Source organism: Nannospalax galili, unplaced genomic scaffold (assembly GCF_000622305.1).
Source record: "Nannospalax galili isolate Female #2095 unplaced genomic scaffold, S.galili_v1.0 scaffold1154, whole genome shotgun sequence".
Lineage (NCBI taxonomy): Eukaryota > Metazoa > Chordata > Mammalia > Rodentia > Spalacidae > Nannospalax > Nannospalax galili.
Window position 1 is genome coordinate 966,888 of NW_008335437.1, and position 23,644 is coordinate 990,531.

The 23,644-nt window shown below is 44.0% G+C and overlaps 1 protein-coding gene across 1 annotated transcript in view; it reads right to left on the bottom strand.

Annotated features, from left to right (window-relative positions):
- The window catches only part of Slit3 (slit guidance ligand 3), a gene marked incomplete in the record, with an annotated part of 641,662 nt that overhangs the window by 167,002 nt on the left and 451,016 nt on the right, over window positions 1-23,644 (bottom strand). Inside the window, 1 exon segment of the mRNA XM_008830158.3 lies at window positions 19,449-19,520. Coding sequence (XP_008828380.1) covers window positions 19,449-19,520 — 72 coding nt within the window.

Here is a 23,644-nt window from a genome sequence, read left to right on the forward strand (position 1 = left end):
CTCTCCCTCTCCCTCTCTCCTATCTCTGTCCACCCAGGAACTTTTTGGACTGTCTCATCAACACTGAAGAATTCATCACCATCAGGCCAGGCTGCCCTTCTACTATGAATCAGGAAAGCCTTCAGGACCAATGTGATCACTTCTCTTATCTCAGAATTCTAGGTTCTACACTTGGAGGAATAGTTATGTTTGTTGACTATGTGACAAAACTGTGGGCCTCCTCTTCATCTCTCAAAGGCAAAGAGCAAGAAGCCTCAGCAGGAAGGCATTCCTTCTGACCAGGCCCAGCTATTCACCGTCAGGTGGAGTTCACAGCCAGCCCTCATCTGGCTGAATATTCAGGGAAGCTATACACAGGCTTTGGCTGGAACTGTATTCAGCAGTAGTCCGGTAGCGATGACTTATTAATGTATTACTACACTGATATTTAAATGTGAGCCATAATGAGAGCTGTAAAACATTTATGATAATAGCAATTATTCCAGAATCAAAATGACTAAACACAGTATTCAGACTTTCATGATTTGCTGCTTGGGGCTGACTGGCCCAGGGATGTCAGAAGGTTTCTAACCTCTTAGACACTGATCGCTTTGGAGGCTGCAGTTGCTGTTTTGCTAAGAAACACAGATTTATTTGATTCCTAGTCTTGGCAGCTTTGGCTCATGGAAGGCACCATGGTCTGTCTGGTTCTTGGGTCCTGCCTAAGCGGCTGGTATTCAATTGAGAAGTTCAGTGCAGAGGGGCAGAGCTGGTGAGCCTGGGACTTGAAGGCAGAGACCTTGTTAAAGTCTGCCTCTGACATTTATAGGCTATGGGTAACTTTCTGACTCTCATCTCATTTCTCCTTTGCAACGCAGGGGTTGATCTCAAAGGGCTTAATCAGCTATTATATGAGATGACACCAATCCCCAACATCAACTGAGAAGGTCACCAACATTAGCCAAGAGCTTCTGGTATGGCAGGCAGGTCTGGGTGATGGGGCTATATCCTATTATTCCATTTAATTCCTCTTATCACCCCAGGAATCAGGGAATTCTGTGACCGCCTCTGTTTCATGGATGAAGAAGCAAGTGGTGGTGCCAAGATCTGAATTTAAGCAAGCCTGCCAGATGACCATGGTTTAAATTTACTATCCTATAGTCTGAAGGCCCAAAATCCACAGTAGGCTCATGGGGCTCTGTTTCTCTGGGGGCTTTGTCAGATGGGGATCTGTTTTCTTCCTACTGAGGCTTGTAAAGGTTATTAACATCCATTGGCCTACAGCGCCTCCCTTGCATCATTCCAACCTCTTGTGGTTTCACTGTGATTGCCTACTTTCTCTTAAGAATCCCAGTAATTGGGCTGGAAAGATGGCTCAGTGGTTAAGAACACTGGTTGTTCTTACAGAAGACCCGGGTTTGAATCTCAACACCCACATGGCAGCTAACAACTGTCGGTAACTCCAGCCTCAGGGGATCCGATAGCCTCTTCTGACCCCTGAGGGCATTGCATGACACAGGTGCACTTACATACATGCAGGCAATACATGCATACACATAAAATAAAAATCATAATAATAAATATTAAAAAAAGAATCCCAGTGATTGCATTTAGAGAATCCCTCCTGCTCTGAAGATTCCTAACTTAGTCGCATCTGCAAGGACCATTTTGGCCATTTAATGCAACATTTATAGATTGCTGGAATGAGAGTGTTGGCATTTTGGGGAGGCTATTACCTAGCCAACCACCAAGCCCTTGAAATGAGGTATGTAAAGCACTTAGTAGGGGCCTGGCTCAGAAGTCACATCCAGTCATCATCACTGCTGTTACTGCGGCTTGTGGTTAGCCCTTTCCAGTTTACACCATGGCTTCACACAGTGGTCTTCACTGTTGTCAGCATTCCAGGCATTCAGCATCAGCATTCTTTGTGTCTAAGAGAGACTAAGGTGTCCACTTGGGAAGCACACTAGCTCCTGGTAGAGTCTGGACTGGTTCTTTCTTCCCATCACATTTTCCCTGCTCACCCGCTGTGGCCTGTTTTAGGGTGAGCTTACCACTGCAGCATGGATGTTATCTGTCATGTCCACTCTGGACCCAAAGCTAGGAATATCTGCATAAGCTTGCTGTCACCTCTTGATTTTTACACCTTCTTGAGAATTGCCAGCAGAAATAAAGGTTCACTCTTGCCCATCCAAGCTCCCACTGCTCCACTGGGTTGCTGGTCTGTGCTGAGCTCTGGTGACCTTGCCAACCTCAAGTATTTACCTCTGTCCCTAGGAGAGGCTGTGCTGGTTCCAGAGTCTACCTTCCACCTCCTTGCTTTGCCCTTTTGGAGACGTGGAGAAAAGGTGCTTCCCGTCAATTATCCAGGTAGGATTGGAAGTTTTTCTCTACATAAATATTATTATTTCAGCATTTTTCATTAGGCTTCAAGCTCAAATCAAGGGTTAAATTGATTTTGTAAAAAAAAAATTTTTTTTTTGTCTTTTTGAGACAGGGTCTCCCTGTAGCTCCAGTTGTCCTGGAACTCACTATGTAGACCAAGCTGGTCTCGAACTCACAAAGATCCACCTGCCTCTGCCTCCCAAGTGCTGGGATTAAAATTTTAGGACTGTCTAGACTTCCAAATGGGCACTTCAACCTTAACCGGAAATAAAGCATCTCCTTCCCTGTGGATTGAAATGACAGTCTGTCTCTGGCCTGTGCTTGCTTATCAAGTCCTCACCACATTATAGATACTATATTCATACTGAGGCAAATTGACCTGAATACTGCCCAATTGCTCTTAGGCTCAGTTATGCTCAGAGCATAGTTGCCTGCTGAAAAGTGACCAGTGCCATCCATGCCTGCCCATGGAGCCTGTGGGCACTAGAAAAAGTCTATTAAATTTCTTATTCCAAGCCCAAAGGATTAGTAAACTTATATTATTCCCATGTTGCATCGAAGAACATGTGGGCCCGAGTTTGTGCTTTCTGCAGTTTCTAAGTCAGAGGCTAGGGTACTGTGGCAAGACAGAGGCTCCCCAGTAATGACAAATCCGTGAGGGTGTGGTACACATGATGTCCAGCTCTAGATGCTGGAAACAGGCCAAATCCCACCCCATAAGCCAGTTGATGTCAATAAAGTTTTACTCACTCATTTCTGTGCTGTCTGTGATGGCTTTTATGTGATAATGGCTGAGAACTTACATACAGACCATGTGGCCTGTGAAGCCTAAAGTATTTACTCTGGGTCTCTGCCCTTCTGGTACTGTCTCTCAGTGAGTAAGTGCTTGTAAGTCAGAACTGTTCTGTGAGAAGAAGGGAGGAGGTCAAAGGCTTTTAAAACTTAAAAACAAATCCCTCCCCCAGTGGCAATTCAAAAGCAGGTAGTTAAACTCTAGAATCCACAGTCTAGTCACTGCACCATGGTCTCACCTTGGAAATGGCCCTAGTGTTTTTATACTTGCAATGTTGCAGGGGGAGCAAGCTAGTACAAGGATATCCACACTGGGATGACTGTGGGATAGATACGGGCAGGATTCTCAAAGCAGGGCTGTGAGACCTGCAGCATCACCTGAGAATTTGTCAGAGGCGTTCTTTCTCAGCCCACTCAGACCTTCTGAGTAGAATCCTGTGGGGGTCCTTTAATAAGCTCTACAGAGGCCCCTCATGCAGGCTCATTTTTTTTTTCATTCTGGTGCTGGGAATCAAACCCAGGGTCTCACTCATGCAAGGCAAGAACTACTTCCCCATCACTTCATTGTTGTTTTAAATTTCTCACCAAGTTGCCCAGGCTGCCCTTGAATTTGTAATGCTCCTGCCTCAGTCTCCCAAGTAGCTGGGATTACAGGTGTGTTCCACCAGTCAGTTAACCTCACACTTGAAAAACCACTAAATTAGGGGAAAAATCTAAGAATGGAATCCCTCCTCCACGTAGGCGGACAGAGAAGTGTGTAGGATGCCTGCTTGCCACTGTGGGGCTGAAGATCTTTTCTGTGGCAGGCATGGGGTTTTCTCACTTAGGAGGCTTAAGCTCAGTGGAGGTGGCTGTAATCGCCCTTAGAGCACTCCACTGGTCTCTGCTGAGTGCTAAGGTGTGGTTCTCTGTTACATCACTCAAGATAGCCATCTTTGATCTGAAGGAGCTCCAACCAGCTACAGCCATGCCACCCTGCAACCTTAATAAGAGTGACATTTCCCTCTGTCTCCTCTGATTAGGCCATCGCTTTATCACTCTGAGCTCTCCTGGCTCTGGGTGTAATCTGCCTGTTGTGTGTCCATAACACCATGTAATTGGTTCTAATGCAACAATATTATCTGTGAGCATGTATCACATAATTGCAAAAGTAGGCATCTGCACTGAGTGCCACTGCAGCCTCCCACTGGGCCAACTTTCCTGGGTTCTTGGAACTCCCTTGCTACCTCTTTGGGGCAGATCCACCAACTCGGCAGATTGGCCCAGTCATCCCATCTTCAAGTAGGCTTATTTCTCCCTAAGTCCAGATAATTAAGGTGGCCCTTTCCTTAGTGTTCACTTTGATGAGTCATCAGCAGTCACGCTGATAGGATGCCTTTTTAATATTTATATATTTTATTTTATGTGTATAAGCAAGCGTATCACCTGCATGTATGTAAGTGCACCCATGCCGTGCGATGCCTTCAGAGGTCATAAGAGGGAGTCGGATCCCCTGGAACTCGAGTTAAGGATGGTGTTGGTCACCATGTGGGTGCTGGGAACTGAACTCAGGTCCTCCACAAGAGCAACCAGTGTTCTTAACTGGTGAGCCATCTCTCCAGCCTAAGGATGCCTTTTTAAAGTGAGTCTGGACATGTCCTGACTTGCACTTACACATATGGGTGTCCAGTGGCCAATACTCCACGCCTGAAAGCTAGAACTACCTCCAACAGTGCGTCTACTGAATTCACGGGAGTAGAGATGACAGAGGTGGGCAGCACCATTTCCTGAAGAGCAGCTGAGAGGGGTTCTGGCAGCGTATAAACCTCAAGGGGAGAGGCTGGAAGCCCACAGCTTCCCCTCCCTCTTGCTGGGCTTAGAGAAAGCAAGAGGAACTCAACAGAAGTTCTTAGGGCTGTCCTGAAAGAGCTGGTTCTCCTCTCCGGCTCATTTGTTACAGCAAAACTAGCTCTTTCCTCCTGCCTGGTGGCTTCTGAGTGACAGTCATGATGCACCAGTTAGCAGAGTCTATCGCAGGTGACCAAGTCCTTTAACACTCTCCAAGGAATGTGACTGTGCTTGCCGACTCTAATCAGAACACCTGTGAATGGCTTGTCTTTGCAGACTTAGCTCAGGAGAGCACATGCTGATGCCCACTGGGCCCAGTAAATTTGAGAAAGGTACCCTTAAGCCTCTCCCACATATCAGGCCACCCTCAGCACCTCCTAAGTTCCCAGCCTTTGTAGATGAAGCACCCCTCACTGTTTCTCTCATATGGAGGCTGCAGTTGCCCACTCTCCTGGCTCTGTACTGCTCTGATTTGCCTGGACACTCTAGGAAACTCTGGCTATCAGGAGGAAAATGCAATGGTTCATTCTCTGAGAAAGCCTCAGTTGAACATTACATCGTCTCATGAATGCTCTACTTTCCTCTGCTGAGCGAGATGTCTAAAGGATATTGCTTTGAGAGAGGCATGACTGGATCTTCCAATAAGGATGACCATAATAATAGAGCATAATAATAGCAGTAATAATGCTGGCACTCTGTGCCTTTGTGGCCTGGGCACTCTACACACATTATCTCATTTATTTCTCCTAATGTCCTGAGATTCAATTGTTATGCCCATTTGTAAGCCTAGTAAGAACAAACTCTGTCCTGAACACATAGCGATAGTATTGTGGAAACTACATGCAAAGCCAGCTGTGATACCAGGGTCTGAATGTCTAAGCATCATCCCAAACTGCTACTCACAGAATTGCCTTCAGACAGATGTGCTGTCCAATTCCACGCCTTCCCAAGGTAGAGGTGGAACATACTGATTTGGGGCAGACTCTTCATCATGTCTGATGTACGAGGGACCATGGTATTGGCTTGCTGTTGAGGCTGTTCAAAGGCAACAGTGTTAAACCTATTCTTGTGCCACAAAGAGAAAGAGGTCAGCCCCACCAGCATGGTTACTGGTGTCATGGGTGGAGGTAGCGTCTACATAGGAGACAGAACAAATGTGCTGCAATGCCTTCTAAGGCAAAGGATTGGTCAATAGGTCAAAATGTTACTAAACGTCTTCATGACCCTTGCTGTTGTATGGTTGATTTGCATTTTAAAGAATATACCACAGAAACAAGAGCACAGAGATGCTCCTTAAACCTAAACCCGTCTTTCTCCCATTTGGAGCAGGAAATAGATCTCTGTGGTCAGATGAGGCAGGGGAAGGAGATGAGCGGGGAGAGACAGGCGATGCGAGGGTGGGGAGCTCAACTACCTGCTCTCAGCTATCCTGGGTGCTCTGTATTACTGAGTTCCTTGATCTCCCTGTGGACCGTTTAAATTAAAGCTCATAACCATTGTGTGGGCATATAATGAAAACAACTGATGCTGCACTGATTAGACCATTACTCTCAACTGTTAGAAAACATAATGATCTCACAAGGGGCCTTATTCACTGACGTATAGCAGTTGGGCTCTCATCTGACACCTCAAATTAGCAGCCAAAGCAATAACAGCTGGGGTTTTTGTCTCAATATTTGTACCCGACTCTAAAGTGATTTGGCACTGGGTGAGCGTTATTTTTAAACACACAGCACTCACCGCCAAGTAACATTTTAAATGGTCTCCAGGTGTCATGTAAAACCTACAGAAATAAATAAAAACAATCAGCTGCCAATTTGGGTCTTTGATGATGAGGATTCCTTAACAAAAGGGCTTGTCTTTGGTTCTTCCCTCATTATATATTCATCTTATGACAGGCAGAAATTCATCTCCATGTACTCAGCAGAGCCTCCGTGTTAAGAGGGAAACATAAAAGAAGCTTCGAAAAGTGTAAAAAGTGGAAGATCAACAGAGAAAGATGAATCCTCAAGTCCTGCCATTGCTCAGTCTGATAGCTGGCTGCGCAAAGATCCATCACATACCAGTGTGTGAGGTGACTCGATGCTGAAGAACTCACTCATTCATCGAGATGATCACAGATGCTAGTGGTGATTTAGAATGGTTCAGCTGCCTTCCGATGGTTAAATAAAAAATAAAGTGAATGAGAAGGCACTAGTATCTCAATTCTATTTTACTGTCTATAGATGGACAACCTGGACCACTGTGCTATTTAGAAATTAGGTAATTGCCAGCATGCCAGGGTATCTGCAGTGAGGATAAAAGAGTCAGTACCCAACTTATATAAATGGGCAGGGTAAGTCTGTAGGTAAGAAGGGAATAAATCATTTTTATCTCCATTGTACTTGGTGTCTGGCCTAGTAAAAGAGGACAGGGAGAAAGCGCCCAAGTACTAACAGATGGGATATGTACACTTTGGTCCTCATGAGGACAGGGCAAGGATGGTACGTGGCCTGTTGTATGGGAAAGGCCTGGCCTATGTTTGGAACTTAGGAAGACTCAGTAAATACTTAATCAATGGCTAGTGAGTTTAAAAGAGTGGTATTTGGGACATCTATTGATACAAATAAATGTCTACTCTGAACTAATATAGGGGCCCAACTTAATTATCTACACTAGGGACCAGCACGGGGACCATGGTAAACACATCCTTCCTAAACAGATTGTCACTTCTTATTTCCAGAATCTGTGACTGGCTGGAATGTGGGGACAGTGTTGACTTCATCGTTTATTTGGGTTTTTCTGGTCTATTTGAGACAGGGTCTCCCTGTAGCTACAGCTGCTGACCTGGAACTCAGTATGTAGACCAGGCTAGCCTTGATTTCAGAGATCTACCTGACTGCTTGTCAAGTGCTGGGATCAAAGGTATGAGCCACCAGCCCAGCCTTGACTTCATTTTTCAAAGAGAAATGGGAGATATGTAAGATTTTCGTAGGAAATCTTTTGATTTTTTTAAGATCGGCCTAAGTCACTTTGGAAAACAAAATTTATAAATGAACCTAAGAGGTTGAGTTGGTTTGTACCTGGGCCAGGTTTTGCTGCTCTGAACCAACCAAATGAACAATTTGAATTAAGGTATGTTTGTACGCACACATATAAGTATATTATGAAAACTGAAGTATTTTGATCTGGGAGGTGGATTTGGTTTGCAGGGAGCCGGTTTTACTGCTCTGACCCAAACAAATGAACCATTCGACTTAGGATATATATGTACTCACACATATAAGCATATTATGAAAATCAAAGTACGTTGATGGTACGTGGTAAGCTGTGGTTAAAAATCTTCCCCTGCAGGCCAGCTCCTGAGGGGCAGCTGCCTATTAAGAGGCACTCCCTGATTCAATGGTGTTTTCCCCTCTATGGTTATTACCAGGTGACAAAGAGTCCTGATATTTCTGTTCACCAGGGAAGACTGTTCCTCCCAGCAGATATGCCCCTGCCTGGGCTCTGCACGCTATTCATCAGTTTTGTGGTCACACACGCAAGTCATTTCCTGTATACAGTCTGGCATGGGGGCCACTTCAGAGAAACTGCACAGGGTTCTTGTGGCTCTGTCTTAGGCTGAGATGAAAAGAGATTTGGCTTACAACCTTTTGATATTGGTAATTGGGAATGAGGCTTTGTCACAGAGCTGGGTATAATTTATAACTTGGCTTATCTGGGCTCACAAAACAGGTTGGGGACCCTAGAGTTTACTTATTGAGCATCTGGTCACCCCTGGTAGCTGAGGAATAATGATCTAGAGTTGGGTTTCCTTACAGATTACCCTCTGATGAGGCAGCAACTTATGGAGATACGGAGTGGTCATCTTTTAAGCAGCAGTCACAGACCTAGAAGGCCCTAGGAATGGAGGGTACTGCCCATAGGCAGAATGCAAAATGTTCCCTCCAGCCAGGTGGGGATCAAGGGATGATGGTGCAGACAGGACATAAAGGCTGGCTTCACTAATTTCTGTTTCCTGTCTGCTCACAGAGGGGAAATGCCGACAGCAATAAAGAGTGTTGGATAAACAGCCAAAAGGACTGTTTTCTGGCCCAGTTCTTCCATGAAATTTTCCTGTGGCTGCAGACACTTCGCTTTTCTGGGGAGACCTTTTTCTTTTAAAATGAAGTTGGGGAAAACCCTCCAGGTTCCCTCGTCTATAATTTCCCTCTGATTCTAGCAGGCTGGGCGCTGACTCTAGAATAGCATGGCTGGGTTAGTATTAGCTTTCTAAAAACCAGTATAAGTGATCCTGGATACCCAGCTCTGCCCAGCTCTGCACAAAGGCAGGACACTTGGCCAAACTCTGCAAGTCACCACCAGTTCCCAGCATGTGACAGTAGTTACAAAAGAGGTTCCTTTTCTCTCTTTCTTTATGCAGATATCTGACTCAGCATCTGTGTGGTCAGTGGGCTTGCTCTGTGATTGGGTGCTTAACTTCCAGCTTATGTTTGGAGACAGACAGGGCTGGACAAGAAAGTGAGCATGACACTCAGTTGATTACTCAGCAAATGAAAGTCATTCCTGAGAGAAGTGAATGCTGGATGTTGGAGCTAATTCTCACAGAGGTCTGACTTTGGTGAGCCATGATTGTAATATTTGCAGTCCAGGGTTTTGGTGAACATGGGTATTATGGATACAAACATAGATGTTTGAGTTAAGTACAGGAGGGGCAGGGTGGAGAGGGAGCAATGTATTTACTTTTAGAAAACACTCTGTTTAAATGTTCTGCTTAATAGATGAGCAATGGCGGGGAGATTTGGAGACTCAAACCTGGAGAGAACTCCAGATCTTTGCAGTCAGTGTGCTTGTCCAAACAGCACACAACTGCTACTCATCCCTCAAGACACACCGTCCAATGAGGCCACCAGGAGCTAAATGTGGCAATTTACATTTCGGTCAGTTAAAATGAGACACAATGAAGTAATCATTCTCAGTTGCATGTCCCCACTTCAAGCGCTGAAGAGTCACGCGTGGCCTGTAGCTACCACACAGCACAAACAGATGTGTAATATTTCCATTACAGAAAGTTCTACTGAATGGAGCTGCTGGAAATGTCACGGCTTCCAGATATTCAATGAAAGTTGAAAATACTTTCTTTTATATAAAATCACTTGATTTTTAAATGTTGGGATTGGATCCTAATTGGTTTTGAGCTGGATTTTGCTAAGTAGCCCAAGTAGGCTGGAACTCATGTAGCCCAGGCCGGCCTCAAACTCCTGATCTTGCTTCAATCTTCTAAATGCTGGGATTATACTACTACACTCACATTCAATAATTTTAAACAGTAGAAAGAACAAGGAAAAATTTGAAAACCAAATCTTATATTACACAGGTTTCATATAACCCATGGCATTTGAGATTTGAGTTAGAGGTCAAAAGAAAAATGGATGCTCTAGCAGTGCCCTGTGTTTATTCTAAAAAATCCATACTTGGGGTTGGAGAGATGGCTCAGCAGTTAAGAGCACTGACTTCTCTTCAGAGGACCTGTGTTTGAGTCCCAGTACTCACATGGTGGCTAACAACTGTCCGTAACTCCAGTTCCAGGGGATCCAATGCCCTCTTCTGATCTCCAGAGACATTTGCACGACATGGGCGCACTTACACACATGTAGGCAATACACTCATACACACAAAATAAAAAGTAATTTTTGAAAAATCCACTCTTGACCTTAGAGTAATAGAATCATTATTCCTTTGCCCTCCTCATTATCTCTACTCCTGAGGAAGTGGATGCCCAGGGGACGTAAGTACTATGTCAGTTCTCAACAGCTCTGCCTCTAATACTTCCCTTATGTCATCTTTCCTTTCATAACCAACTCACAGGAAAGGGCTAATTTCCTGTTTAAGTTCCAAGATTGTGGCTTTTCAGGACTGAGTTCTACAGAGGAGTGAATTCTTGGCCACAGATAAGCGAAGCCCTTCAATCCTGGGCATCCTGGCTAGAAATGCCAGCAGTCATAGTAGGCAGGTTTGGCTATTCAAGGGAGGCATAGCTCTCTGGCTTGGAGATCCACGTGTGTGATGAGAGGAAAGCTGACTAGGGGTTAAACACTTACCCACTACACTCAAGTATTAATCCCCAAAGCCACTGCTGGTAGCTGAGGGGTGCAGGAAGGGCAGAGCTGACCCCAGTGCTAGGCATCTCTGCAGAGCAGTGAACTGGTAACCACATGCACATAGAGGCTTTGCAGTATTCCCTGGCTTGCCCTTGAGAGAAGAAACAGCTAGAATCCCTTTGCAAGGATACACAGTTATTTTTCCCCCACCTTGTTTTCAGTGGGACAAACAAATCAAAAGACTGATCCTAAACCAAGTCAGAATTTCAGCCCAGTCTCCTGATGGCTAGGAACTGTGGCCTCTGGGAACAGCAAGGCCTTCATGACTTCTTTCACCTGACTACCAATCACCAGGGAAAGTGTTAACATGAGGCTTTGATTCTAGGTCCTTTGTTGGTGAAGAACAATTCAGTTATCTTCGCTGCATTCTATCTACCCAGGATGTATACCAATACACTTCAACTTCAGAGACTAAGCCAGCCTTTGGTCAATAGGAAAATGAAATCATAGGTACCTTAAGAATATAGATTCTTTAAAGACTGAAGTGTTGGTTATTTCAGTGAAGAAATGATCTTAGATTTCAAAGTACTTCTTGCTCCTTTTCTTAAGCTGGGGTCTCTAGCTAATTATTTTAAACACATCAAATTAGAGCCTTAGTAACTCTGGAAGAGAGGTGTGTTGCACAGGAGCGTTAGAGAAAACCCAGTGCCTTTCCTAAGGATCAGGGTCAAACAGAAGTTGCCAGCACTTTCTACAAAATGCGATTTAATCCCAGCTGTTTGAGCATATCACCATTTTCAGCATGGTACTGAGAAAAGTCATATTCAGGGATATTTTAAGACTTTCATTAAGCAATGACAGGTCTATATTCAAAACTATGTCATGAGTAAACACTGATTCCAAGATTGTTGAGACTGTTTGTGGCTCCCTGAGAAACTCAGGTGAAACATTGTGTAAGTAAATGAAAACGAACTCCATCCGTTAGAAAGCACTAGTTTTTCACTGCGGCTCTGATTTTGTTCATTATTAAAAGTGAAAAAAATGCAATAAAGAAAATTCACCATTTAGCTGGAGAAACACAAAATCAGAAGTAATGTGGAAAATGGATTGTTTAGTCAAACACCTTGTTCAACATTCAAAGAAAATGGAATAAGAACAACCTTAATTTTGTTCTTGGCCAAGATGAAACAGAATCTAGAAGAATTGGGGTGGGTGCTTTTCCATTTAGTGTACAAACTTCACATTGATTTGTACTTTAGATGACCATCTACTATGTGTCTGGCTTGTGTAAAGTGCTAGAGACAGCAGTGATGTTGTACAAAACAGGTACCAACTGCAGTTCTCATGAGTATACATCAGCTACCCGCTAGGCACACTTCTATACAACAAACCGAGGGGATGTATATGGCTGGTCCCATTGTTCAAAGCCTGAGCCTTCTCCACCCAGTATGCTGACAGTAGGCTTCTGGCTCTATGGGAATATCCTATCAGTCCCACACTCAACCTTGCCTTCCTACCTCTCTGTGTGGGGCAGTTTTGTAATACCATATATGATGGTGATTAAGCTGAGTTTTAAGTTTAGATATGAATACCCTATTGATCAACTTTGCAATGAGAAAAACCATGGGTCCTGCATTATTCTGAATAGCCAGTGGCCTCAGAAACACAAATACCTGTTCCTATGGTTTGGGTGCTATCGAATATGTTATAATTTTTATTTTATTAATTTTATTGTAGTAGGGTGGTTAAGTGCAAGGGCTCAGAGTTCATGTAGAAATGAAATTAAGTACTGAAAGAAGAGTTCCCTTGAACTTCCCAGTGTCACTTAGGAAAGTGATTCAACTGGATTGGTCATCCATCTCCTAATCGGTTGAGCAAAATTAATACAATCCACCTTGTAAAGTCTCAGCACACATTTAAATAAAGATTGGTTTATCATGGTATGTGGAACATGCTAAAAAAAAAAGAAGATAGGTGCTCAAAAGTAGTAGATGTCACACATGGAAGAAATACCAATATTCAAACTGCTTAAGTACTTATCACATTACTGTGTTATATAATGTATTGTCATTATGTCATTATTATTGTTAACTAGAGCAGAGGGAGCTCAGATCTCCAACTGCACTGAAGTCTAGGTTTCTCTGAATTAAGTTGACAATGTCCTTGACTTTCCCAACACCCAGTGCTTCACACCCCTCAGAAAATACACCAATTCTATGCTGGAAGAGCATCAGGACTATTGTCAACTAATTGTTGCTATCTTCCTCTTACATGAGAAAAGGGCTTTCCCATTCAGTCTTTCCACCTACAGTGTAGTTTAGAATCATGCTGCATCTGCCTGGATGTGGCTGAATTAGAACTACGCTAAGAATCTGGTGAGTTCTCACCAGTTCAATCTACTAGACGTTCTCTACTGTAAACACTGGCTGACAGGGATTTCAGTATAATGAGTAACTCGGGGATTCACAGAGCAAGAACCAGGGAAGCTCTTGTGACAAAGATCTAGAATTGGGCTCAATTCTTTTGAATCATTTTCAGATGCATAAACCCAATTGCCACAGATCTAATATCAAAGGGAATTTGGAGGCTAGTTTAACTCCTGAGAAGAAGCTCCCAGGAGATGAGTCACAAGGCATTCCTGGCTACTCCTAGGGTGTCCTTGCTCAGTTTGGGGGGGTCTTAGACCCCTTGTTGCTTGGCTTTCTCTGTGCATGGCTATTCAACAATTCTGGCAGGCTCTGGTTGACAGCACTTCCTTAGGTATTACACTGGACCCAAAGTGCGTCCACAATTCTTGAATGGAATAAAGCAGGGGTTGTCTGGGTTGGCAGGGAACTTAAGTGAGAAGAAGGAGATGGCAAGATGGAGTATAAGGACACCCCTTGGCCACAGCAGCCACAGCAATGCAGAAACTGTAGTCTCAAGTTGTGAGGTGTGTTTTGATTTTTATGAGAAACTGGAAATCTCGAGTTTTATCTGATTGATCCCGATTTTTAAATGTGAAATGCTAATAGCAATATTTTACAGGATTAATTTTAAAAAATCTTGACTGTGTATGTGGTCTAGTTTGCAACCTCTGGTTTTAAAGAGACTTGAAAGCTGGATCATCCCCTTGATTCTGTCATGGACATATTTGTCCTCCCTCAAACTCCTGAACAGTATCAAACTATGATCATAGGTGAATTTTGACAGGACGATTTGTGCTTAGGATCCCAACCTTGCCAGGGGTCCCTTGGGAACAGCTGTACCGCACAGAAAACACAAGGAGGGAAAAGGGCACAGACCAAGGAGCTGCGACTCCTGGGTTGTAGTCTCAATACTAAGGCCAACTTGCTGTTGACCTTGGGTATACCTGGACTAGGTGAGCCAGCGAGGTACTCAAGGTGGAGCATGTTAAGAGGCATGTATCTATTTCTAATCCTGCCCTTCTCTACGCACCTGATCTGAACAGTACGAGGTCATTCTTGAGACAACTAATGTCCTTCCAGCACCAGGGTACGAGTGATGTAGATGGGAACAAGACCTTTAAAACGGCATCTCCTGATTACCTACAGACCACTGGATGGATAGACATCCTATTGAGCTGGTACCAGTGAGGTGTCAAGGGAAGACCACTTATCAGATGTTTGCCTGACATCTGCAGGCAAATGTTACTATCACAGTCTTTTTACAATAGCAGTCTGCCTCAGAGACACCAGCTAACTGCTAACCAACAACAAATCTTTTGACAACAAATTTGCTGAACTTCTTTTTCACTTGCTACATATACTCAGGAGACTATGTTCGGAAATATCTTTTTCAAACTATTGAAAAAATTAACCACATATTTCATTAATTAGACTTTCTTAGTATGTATGTGTATGTGCATGTGTGTGTACACATGTGGGTGCAAATACAGGTGTATGTGTATGTGAATACACCTGTGTGTGTATGTGCATGTGGGGATCAAAGGACATCCTTGGGTGTTGTTCTTCAACTGATATCCATCTTTTGGTTTTGAGACAGGGTCTTTTATTGGCTTGGCAATCACCAAGTAGGATAGGCTGGGTAACCGGCAAGTGCTTAGGGATGCACGTGTCTCTGCCTTTCCTGATTATAAGCATATGCCACCATGCCCAGTTTTTTGAAACATGGTTTCTGGGGCTCAAATTCAAGTCCTTGTGCTTGCAAAGCAAACACTTTTGCCTCTGCTTCCTGAGTGCTAGGATTAAAGGTGTGTGCGACCGCACTGGGTTCCCTTATCTCTCTCTCTCTCTCTCTCTTTTTTTTGTCTTAATTTTTTTCATCTAAGTTAAGCTTTCTGTTGTTGTCTTTGATTCACAATGGCATGTTGGCCAAGGAAGGGCCTGGTGTAACTGAGAAATACCTGACCATTTTCAACCTAGCCGACAGGGGCTAGACACCCAGTACACAGCATTCTGACCACAGGAGGCTCACAGTGCAGTCTTGTCATGTGTAGCTGAAGCATATTATTTAGAGAAAAACTTAGTATATGAATCACAAAATGTAGAGAACAGGCAAAAGTGAAAGACATCATTAGGGTAAGAGGGATCTGTTTCACAGAAGGCTATGTCCCCCAATTAAGGACTTTAAATGTCACAACGTCAAATCTGTATTGGTGGGGAGGAGCTCTGGAAAACAGAATCCCTAAACTGTTGAATGCTAAAGTCAACTGGCAATGGCCAGAGGTGAGACTAAATCATCCCTGCTAAAAATTACAATGTAAGTCTGTGGAAAGGGAAGATTATTTTCTGCCTGCTGTGAGTTTGGTTTACCTCACACTTTGAGGGGCCCGTTAGCCAAGGAGTAAGAAGGCCAGTTTTGCAAGCTCCTGGGAAGCTCTGACACAAGGCATTGATAGCTTGCCTAGCCCAGCTATTGGAGGACAGTACATACCATCCTGCTGCACATACTGGCCATGCCTCAAGGGATCCTATCAGCTCAAGTTTAGCAATGTGGACTAGTGAGGCAGCACGGGTAAAATGGACATAGGGGCTGGGCTGCTTATTGGTTAACAGTTGGCTGGCTTCTCTGAGGCACACTATTCCAGTAAAGAGAGGGTGACAGTAACAGAACCTGGGAGGGGTTGAGAGGATGCAAATAAATAATGTGGATAAATGTTATAATTGGGGACACAGCAGTTACGTGGGGAGCACCATGGTAATGGTGGTGGGTACACTGGCTCTGGTGGTGAGTGTGATGGCTGTGGTGGTGGGCACGTGGTTATGGTGGCAGGTACGATGAACGATTAGCTCTGACCATTTCATTATTATTCCTCTCCTTGATGGCGTACCAGCCTTAGGAAGTTTCACCCATACTAAGCTTTCTTCTTACTTCACTTCCTGTTGTCTGGAAAGCAGAGGGTGGTCACTCCTTTCCATCCACTACACTCTGGGATGAACACTCCCCTACTGGGCATGGCCAACAGTGAGGGGTAGGCGGCAGCTTTCACTCTTCCCCATCCTGGCTCCAGCTCTCATCTCCTCACAGTTAACAGTTCCCTTCCAGACTCACCTAAGTTCATGTTCAGTGCAACCAATGAAGCCGGTTTCAGCCTCAATGGAAAGAGCTTTTATGGTATTTCCAACCATAGGAAGGACAGGATAATTAGGTTACCACATGTGAAACATTTCCCCAACTAACTTACAGACTTTCCTTAAGTTAATCTTGAGAATTTTCCATGAGATAAGCATGTACCAGTCATTTTTCTCCCACCTCACATTGTGTAATGTCATAGCACATCTGAACTAGGATAGTCTGTCTTCTTAATATGTAAACTAGTAATTTCAAAAACTTAAAATTAAACTTTCTTGGGTAGTGTGCTTTGAATCGCTTCTTTCTTAAATGTATTCAGTTAATAGGCAATGCCTCTACTTGGTTCCTATGCGTGGTTTCACAGACAAGATCCTGTACAGTGTCCAACTTGAAGTCACCGGGAAGCATTATAAAAGGTCAATGTGTGGATCATGTTTGGGAGGCCTGGGGTAGAGAGAGGAGGCTCCTTAAATGGAGAGGCCAGCTCTAGCCAATTTTAGAATGGCTCAACATTAAGATGGATGGTTCCAAAGTCCTGTGCCTCTGCTGGAAATTAAAAACCCATGGAATAACTGATTGTGATTAATTTTCAGTACTTAGCCATGTGAAGCCAAATGAGCGACTTTAAAACAAAGCTATTGATCTGACTTTGGAATTGAGAAGACAAACTAATCAGACTCCACAGTCTTTTTTGCAATGATAGATGATAAGAAGTTAGTATTATTATCATTATGATTTTGGTATTATTATTATCACTATTATTTTGGTCACGGGTTCCTAAGTTTTAACTGGGCAACACCTGATATATCTGGATACTAAAATATTTTTTTCCTAGCAAACACCTGACTCCTGTCTATACAGGAGTTGTCCAATTTTGTCCTGGGTGGGAGTTTGATGGGGATAAAGGCAGGGTGGGGAGCAGTAGTAGAGGGAAGGACATTTAGAGACCTTCCTGTGTGATCACTTCTCAAAGGTAAAGAAGACGATTCAGAGAGGTTACAAAGTTCCACCCAGGCCCACAGCCTTCTACTCTCCACGCAGGTAAATCTGTCCTTAAAGCCCATTCCTCTTCCTCAGACACTCCCTGGTAAGGTGAGGTGAGACAGCATTCTGGGCACAGAGAACGAACCAAGGGGCTGACAGGTTGTCACAGCTGTTCTGTGGCAGCTGCTGACATCCATTTCCTGGTTTCTTCCCAAGGAATTTTCTCATCTTTCTTGTTCTCCCTGGCAAGGGAGGAAAAAGGTGACAGGTTCCTAACAGCCCTTTCTACAAAGGCTTTTTGGAAGGCAGGGAAATCACACCTCTCCTCTCAGCCCCAGCTTCCCAGGAAGAGAAGTCCTGTGTTGCTAAATTTGGGCTGGCATGCTTTTTCCCGAAGACATGGAACTGTTGCCAGTTCTGGGGTCAGAGTTTGGGTGAGGAGAGGCCATCCATCTTAGGATTGACAACCTGACCTCTCCTGCCTGTGGGTCCTGCCTTTTCTGACCTGGGAATTCTCTGCTTTCATCCAATTTTAAGTAGCTTGCAGCATCAGCATCCCCCTTTATTTCCGGTGATACCTCCTGGAATCACCTTCCTCTCCCGCAAGGCGGAGGGGATCCTTCTAACCCACTGCTAGCTTCTCCTGGGTCAGGTGAAAAGGAAGGTAAAGCGGTAACTTACATACTTTCCTTTATGTATAAAGGGCCATTTTAACACATTCATTTATTCATTTATTTGGCATTCATTCCTTCTGCTGGAATAAGGCACAGGAAACCTTTGACAATGTAATTTTTAAAAAAAATTTTCCAAAGGATGCTCAACTAATCCTATTCTCTTAGCATTCTGAGACAGAACTGTACCATTATAATTATTTTTTGTACAATTAGGAGAGGGGAAGTCACTCCCAAGTTAGAGCTATCAACTCCTTTATTTTACAAAAGAGAAAACTGAGGCTCTGAGAGCCAGAGACTTGCCCAAGGTCACGTGGCTAATTAGTGGGTAGGACTGATTCTCGTACTGACACAAGTTTACTATGCTTTATGGCTTCCTCTTCAGGCTTTCCCCAAACCAAGGGCAGCTAGAGGTGTAGGTGCCGCTGAGGACAATCAAACTGTTTTCTAACACAATCCAACTTTCCTGTGAATGACTCTAACATGATCCCTCAGTGACTTTCCCCCAGAAAGCAGTTCTCCTAGTTAGAGAGCACTAGAAAATCCAGGACACAGGAAGACAGTCTTAGGTGGTTTTTTGTTGTTGTTGTTGTTTCTACATAAGGTGTACAGGATGGGATTTCAGGGAGGGAGCCCATCTTTTCATTCCCCATCACTTTAAGGCTACTGTTTAAAGTTTGAATTTAAGGCTGAGATGAAGATCCCAGTAGAACCAACAACGGCTTGACTTTGCCAGGCTGTCTGCAATTCCCCCTTGTCCTGTGCCAAGGTCCTTTTCTGCTTCTGGGTAATTCCGACTCACCTTCTGGTAGTAACCCCTCTGTCACTGGTCTCAGACCTGTAACCTGTCTCCCTGTATGCCCACACTCAGACAGCCATTCCCGAATACAAGGGCAGGTGTTGGGGGGCTAGTCCAGCCCTCTGTTTCAACAAATACGGTGGGAGCATGGGGAGAAACGGCTCAATTGAGACTTAATTAGCAGGAATCCCAGTTTGTGGGAGGTGAGAAATCACACTTTGCTGCCTGCAAACACTTTGGCCAAGGTGAGCCACAGGGATCTCCGGGTGCCCGATTTTAATAGCATTGCAGCAGAAGACCCAGAAACGCACCCACACGAGCCCCCTGCACACACTCTCCTTCCCGCACTCCACACACATGCACACACACAAGACAGCGATCGCAAAAGCAACTCACAGGATCTCCAAATCTCGTAGCGCCCGGAAGGCTCCATCTTCAATGCAGCTGATATGGTTGTTGTCCAGTTGCCTGTGGGAAAGCAAGGGAGAGCATGAAGGCTGAGCAGGGGCAGCAGCAAGGGGCTCGGCGGCCGGCCGGCATCCCTGGCTACCGAGCGCCTGTCCCTCCACCCCTTGCAGGCTCTGCTGGTCCCCGCCAGGAGCTCCTGCAGAGGCAGCCTGTCTGCCACGCTGCTCCGTCTCTCCTCTCTGACTGTCTGAGAGAACTACACAGACGAGCGCACCAAAGGCTGTCAGGTCTCAGTAAATATTAATTGCGCATTTTTTTTTTTTTTAGGCAGAAGGGAGTAATTTCATTACATTAGGGCATCCAATCCATTACGAGCTCTTACCGTCATGTCACTGAAACAATTTCATTAAGCTAAAGGCCTGTAAATCATTGGAGGTCACTGCTCTGCCCTCCACGACCTCCCAGAATGCTTTTTCCCCCCTCTCCCTCATCTCCCTTTTACTGGAAGTTGCAGTCTTTCTGCTCTGACACAGCGCTAAATCTCAAGGCTTTATCTGCCCAAGAGCGGTGAGGGTGCATGGGGAATATACCAATTCCAAATTAGACTCAACTAATCTAATTTTATAGTCTTTTTATTATTCTAAGCACCAAATGTCTGTGGTGGTTTGATGTCTCCGTGCACTGTTATGGGGCCCATCTGGTAGGTCATTTTATTGAAGCATTTTCTGACTAAATACAGATTCCCTCAAACCACACTAACCATCATCAACATTAAAGAAATTCATTGACGAAGCATTTGCAATGGGGGAGGAAAAGGAATATCATTATTGCCTAAAAGATGCACCACTTACATTTAAATTGGGGAGAATTAAATGCACCTATTTTAGGATTCCTGTTTTATTTCCCTTTCTATACTAAGTGCATGAAAATAATGTCTTTCTAAAAGATGCCTTGACTAATACACATTCTAGTTAAGGACTGAGGTATTTTAGTTGAGGGATAACAAACAGACACCATTTTTTTCCTAAGTCAAAATATGTATATTTGATAAATAGCAAGTCAGAATATTTACCACAATTCCACCCAACTTAAAAATACTATATATAATCCATTTAATTCCTAAAACAGCAACACCAGAAAAGAACGCTACACAGAAAATGACTATTACCAACCAATGATCTATTATACTTTGCAGAGCACACCATGGTCGGGGCAGGCTGAGAGTACGGCTATACTTAAAACTCTTCCATAGACACTTACATTTTTTTCTTTTGTCTCAGAAAAAAAAAGAGACCTTTCATGTGTGTAATTTCCTATTTGTAACTTGCATTAATATATCCCAAATGAATTCTGCACAAAAGACATGTCAAAATGACATTTGATAATGCTCGCGGAGGGCTTTATTTTATTTTTTATCAAAGAAAGATAGAATTAAAACTAAAATATCATCATTGAATAAGTACATGAATGTAGAACTGTGCAAATGTATGTGAATGGAGCTCCCATGTTATGACAGGTCCTGTCGTAACATTAGGGGAATCGCATCACCCAGACAGACATTTACGGTACAAGATTTTAAATGCATGATGATGTTCAGAACTGAAAACAAACAAGTCATGGGTCTCAGAAAGCAGAAGCACCCTTGAGGGTGACCAGCTCTACACCTAGTGTTCTGAGTTCTGGCTAATGCTGTGTATGCAGACTCACTGGGTTCTATGGCCCCTAATCCTTTTGGAGCCCCTCTAAACAGGATTTTGTTGCTTTCCATGGATCTGTGCTGGGGCCGCTGCTTTCCTGCAGTGGTTCTATTAGGACAGTCTAGCCCTGCTGTCTAGCTCCTAGATTTATCATCAGTTTAAAGGCCGATGAATCAACAACTTCTGTCTCATGCCAAGGCCACCAAATCTTACCAAGCAGAAATGCAGGGGGGCTGGCTTTGGGCTCCAAGAAATTGTTCAATGAACATGCTGAATTCGGCAAAAATGCACCATCCACCTAAGTAGAAAAGTATCTAAGTCATCGAACTGGGAAGTCTGGGGTATGGAGAGATGGAATTTGTGGTAAACCTGCCTTTGAGTGTGCATCTAGAGGTTCGTGAAACTAGCACATTACTAGCGGCTTGATTTGCGAAGCATTTTTCAGCCTGATTTTTTTGAGGACACCAGAAAGCAAAGAGGGAAGATTTTAAATATACCGAAGTTTTTGTGGGAAAAATGGAGTTTGCAGAAGAAAAGAGGAAATCCGAAAAACAAGGAAAGAAAACACAACAAAATGGCAGAAAGAACTGGAAGGGTTGGAAGGGGAGATGAGAAAAGAGGTTTTCAGTATCTGCTACCTGTCATTCCATCAGGGTGCTGCGGCCCCGGTCAGGAGATAGTACGGATGAGACTTAGAGAGGACCCTGATCATTGAAGGCAAAATCAGAGAGGTCTGATGATACATTATTAATTATGTGATGTTTAAGTATTTTCAGTGGGTGGCACAAGTTGACACCTGGTTGTTTATTCACAACTGGGAAAACCAAGCTGTAATGTAAGCATCTCCATGGGGGTATTTCATAGCTTATTTTAGCACATATGAAATGTATCAAAATTTAAAATATTTATGCTCAAGTGTGCTTTCCTAGAAGACACTGATTATAACTGAGATGGAGTCCTTTCATTCTAACCACAAGTAAACCAAACAGGAACTGTATCCCAGCCTCTCTAGTCAAAGGGCCAGGCTCAAGATGTGCCATCCGTTATGAAGTCTATGAGGGTGAGCTGCCTGCGGGGGTTCATCAGGCAAATGGAAACAACAGCAGTCCCTCCACATCCCAGCCAGGGTAGCTTTGTGGTGCTGAGCTCCTGAGTATTCACAAAAAGCTTAATTAACAGTTTACAATCATTTCTGAGGTTTCACAAAAACACTCTAGGTCTTCCAAACAAAACGAATAGGTGCCTGGTTCAGACATGTTTTTTCTTTTACATTTATTTATTTATTCTCGGGGAGGATGCATGTGGAGGTCAGAGAACAACTTAAGGGAGTCAGTCTGTTCTCTCCTCCTACTATGTGGGTTCCAGGGCTCAAACTCAGGTCATCAGGCTTGGTGAGAAGGATCTTTGACCTGCTGAGCCATCTTGCCGGTCCCAGATTTCTTTCTTTCCAAAATAACAACTCAGAGACATAAAAGTCCTGAAGCACAGGACAGGCGAAGCAAAATAAATGCAAGCGTAGCACTTCTTGGATGCTGTTGGAACGGAGGGCTAATAAACACATAGAGAACCTTCCCAAGCGAGCGGAGGCCAAAACATTTGACTTAGTATGCTGGAGACTGCCAGTATGTATCTTAAGCTTTCAGGTCAAAGGTCTGTATCATGCCTTTGAAAGGACTAAATCAAATACCCTCCTAAAAACAAATGAAAAAAGCCCATCTCACACACCATTCCAAGCACTTCATCCCTCAGGGGGCACAAGCAAAAAGAACTTTGGAAATGTGAGCAGAGAAATTCAGAAGCTGAGGATCCCTGGCTCTGCTCCTATTCCTCCTTGGTGATAAGAAGTATATTTCTCCCTGCTGTTAAACCTTGTCTCTTTATGGCACCAAATAACTAGCCCTGTCTCTAATACAGTGTCAGGTAATTCACATAGGGTCACTCATGGTTGCAAAATAAATCCTACTTAAAGTATGTCAGTGTTGGGACCAAACTATCTGGAAGAAAACACCAAGTCCTAAGCCACACAGCCCTGACGGCCATCCTGTGGGTCTTGGAGTGACAATGTAGAAAGCCTTAGCATTAGTTCCCTCTAAATCTATACAGGACTCATTACCTCCCAGGCTCCCTGATACCTGAGACACAGATCCCACCCTGCCCCCACCCCGACCCATAGTAGGGATGCCCAGAGACAAATATGACAGGATTCTTTCCTAGGAAGTCTGGGAAGGCCGTGGACGGAGAAGGGAAGCTGACTCTCTTTTGTTGGAGCTAACTTATCATCCTCTACCTTACATAAAATCCTCTCGGTCTCTGAATAAGCCGAGAAGCCCTCAAATATTTCATGATATTAAATTAGCCCCTCTAATTTCCCTGGGAAGCTTGGATTTCAACAAACAATATGACTGCTAAAATGACACCACAGTCCATTGAAAAAGAAATCCTCAGACAAGAGCTAAATGCAGACTCCCTGAGAACAGTGTTCTGACT